The sequence below is a fragment of the Octopus bimaculoides genome, chromosome 24 (assembly GCF_001194135.2).
Source record: "Octopus bimaculoides isolate UCB-OBI-ISO-001 chromosome 24, ASM119413v2, whole genome shotgun sequence".
NCBI lineage: Eukaryota > Metazoa > Mollusca > Cephalopoda > Octopoda > Octopodidae > Octopus > Octopus bimaculoides.
Window position 1 is genome coordinate 35,515,448 of NC_069004.1, and position 2,950 is coordinate 35,518,397.

The 2,950-nt window shown below is 37.1% G+C and overlaps 1 protein-coding gene across 1 annotated transcript in view; it reads right to left on the reverse strand.

The window, feature by feature from the left end:
* The window catches only part of LOC106884197 (cystathionine gamma-lyase), a 256,495-nt gene extending 253,826 nt beyond the window's left edge, over nucleotides 1-2,669 (reverse strand). Inside the window, exon 1 of the mRNA XM_052976299.1 lies at nucleotides 1,628-2,669. Coding sequence (XP_052832259.1) covers nucleotides 1,628-1,789 — 162 coding nt within the window. The 5' untranslated portion in view covers nucleotides 1,790-2,669. The remainder of the gene's footprint in view (nucleotides 1-1,627) is intronic.
* Nucleotides 2,670-2,950: the final 281 nt, after the last annotated feature.

Sequence of the window (2,950 nt, forward strand, 5' to 3'; positions counted from 1 at the left end):
AAAACTCGACTAAATAATCAAGTTTTGGGCGGAGGTAAAGAATGCGCACACCACCCGTTTTCGGCGGTTATAGGGTTACACTGAAAATGGGTGGTGTGCGCATACTTTACCTCCGCCCCCAAGTTTTGTTGATTTCATATCATGGTGCCATTTTTCCCTAAGCTTCTTCCATTTGACTTTGATTATTATTATTATTTTTTTTTTTTTTTGCATCTCTGATTGTCTAAAAGTGGAGGCGAAAGTAAATACGCACACCCGGTATTTATAGGGTTAGGGTTTTTGTTTCGCCAAATATGGGTGGGGTACGTATCCCTCACCTCTGTCGAAGTGGATATTAATGTGTGTGTGTTTTTAAATGTAATTCTGGCGATTTGGAGCGGCAAATTTACCTTATCTTGTCTTACTCATTTTGCCCCACCCACATTTGTCTTTTATATGCTCATAAAAAAAAAAAAAATCGATGATTTTCTGAAATAGTGTTCAGATTATATTTCGTATGTGTATTTGGTGTGCAAGATTCTTGATGTGAATACGTATGTTGAAAGAAATACTATTAAACCTTGGGAGAGGCATTATGCCGGTAATAAACACACGCACTGGTTCGATCCTTTGTTTATTAAATAAATAAGTTCGGTCCTTTATTTATTAAATAAATAAAGGATCGAACCAGTACGTGTGTTTATTACCGGCATAATGCCTCTCCCAAGGTTTAATAGTGTTCAGATTATGTTAGAATATTTTTAATGTATTTAGGGAAGGCCTTCTCCAAGGGTGATATAAGTTTTGTAAGGTAATAAACATTTCTAAAAAATATATTTTATCTCAAAATCAAAAATGCAGTAAAAAATCTCGCCATTCTGCCCCACGCCCACATATAAATATATGACCCGAAGTGTACAGTATATATATCCACCGCGGCTGCTCTTACCAATTGGTTTTGCGCCAGGTGTACAACGGAGTGTTAGGTAACAATCCGATTATATAAACATACATACATATGTGTTATTTCTTTACTACCCACAAGGGGCTACACACAGAGGGGACAAACACGGACAGACAAACGGATTAAATCGATTATATCGACCCCAGTGCGTAACTGGTACTTATTTAATCGACCCCGAAAGGATGAAAGGCAAAGTCGACCTCGGCGGAATTTGAACTCAGAACGTAGCGGGCAGACGAAATACCGCTAAGCATTTCGCCCGTTGTGCTAACGGTTCTGCCAGCTCGCCGACGTACATACATGTGTGTATTAACTAGGACTTCGAGTTTCCTCTAACGGTGTATTCAACCAGTCTTTGAATATATCGTTAGAGGAAACTCGACGTTTCCATTCTACACGACCCATTAAATCATTTTCAGTACTAAGTAACCCCGCGCGAACTTGTTTTTAAAAGAATACAACCTCACTTGAACATACATACTTATATATATATTAAGCATACTGTATAGTTAGAGTAAGGATATATAAACACACATATAGAGACAGACAGAGAAGTATATATGTGGAGGGGTGTAATCGACTTGGGACCTTCACTGTTACGATGTGAAACCTTGCTCCCTCACGTTAGAAGAAATTCGAATAACAAAGAAGATAGCGTTAATTAATTTTGTCTCTTTTACTTACATAAGTGTTTCCTGGTTCTTTCTGTTTAAATGTTGTGGACATAGTGATGGGTGGAACCACCATCCTGGAGTTCCATTGGTCCGGTTCCTGGCCCACGTGGATAGCATTTGTAGCGAAATTGGGGAACGGTTTACCAAATTCGTGTCCGTGGTTTGTAGACATGACCTTTCTAGCGAGAACGAACAACGAAGAAAGAGAAACTTTTGGGGGTTTAAAAGCGACGAGGGACAATATCTTCGGTTAGGTTTCAAAAAAGAGAGACTGCTTGTGACTGACTTGGTGATATGTTGTGAGTACACCAACTGACAGAGTAGAAAAGGACTGTAGGTGGCTGTGGTGTTACTGCTGCTGCTGATTAATATTCGTGTTGCAGCTGTTTACGTACAAGATTTATGATAGTCGCAATTATTTAATGTATTTTTACTCTTTATCGCTAATGCTAGCGAGCAATAGCGTCGGTAGAATCAACGAAGGAATCCCTATGCAACTGTGAGAAATAGCATCTGAAATATTCCTCAAATAATACCATTCCCATCATCATCATCGCCGTCTTCGAAAATGCCACGTTTGATAAAATTGGTCTGACGGGATAAGGGTTTCTTGGCACCGGGAAATGAGATGATGGTCACACTAGGATGGACTTTTAATCAGGGCTGGCGTGCGTTTAAACACAATAACAACAACAATAGTGTTATTGGTTACAATAGTAACAATGGAGAGTTAAGTAAAATGACACGTGCCGGATATAATTATATGAGGGAACGTTCTTTCTTAGACACCGGTTTGTCAGTTTCCTTCATCGATCGACGAAACTTATTTTTTTCCCATGAAATTTTCTAGAAAAACATTTTAGGTGATATAGAGCGAGTAACCTACAAACATTTTTAAGACCAATCATGTTACTATTCTCTACCAATCAAATCCTATTCAAAACATATATTAATTTGAGCCATGAACTCCCTACAAAAACAGGGCAAACTTCAAACACTAGTCAGAAGCAAGACAGCTGCAACATAAGCCACGTCTTTCTATTTCAACTTTTTGAAAATCACTGTAAACTGTGAAACCGGTCAAAGTTTCAAATATATCAGTAAAAAATATTTTAACTATTCTCAGTGCATTTTCAACTTCTATATTTCTGCTCCTGTGGAATAAAATAATTGTTTTCTACATATATGTATATATATAAATATATATATGTATGTGTATGTGTGTGTGTGTGTGTATATATATATATATATATATGTATGTGTATGTGTGTGTGTGTGTGTGTGTATATATATATATATACACATATATACATATATATACATATATATATAT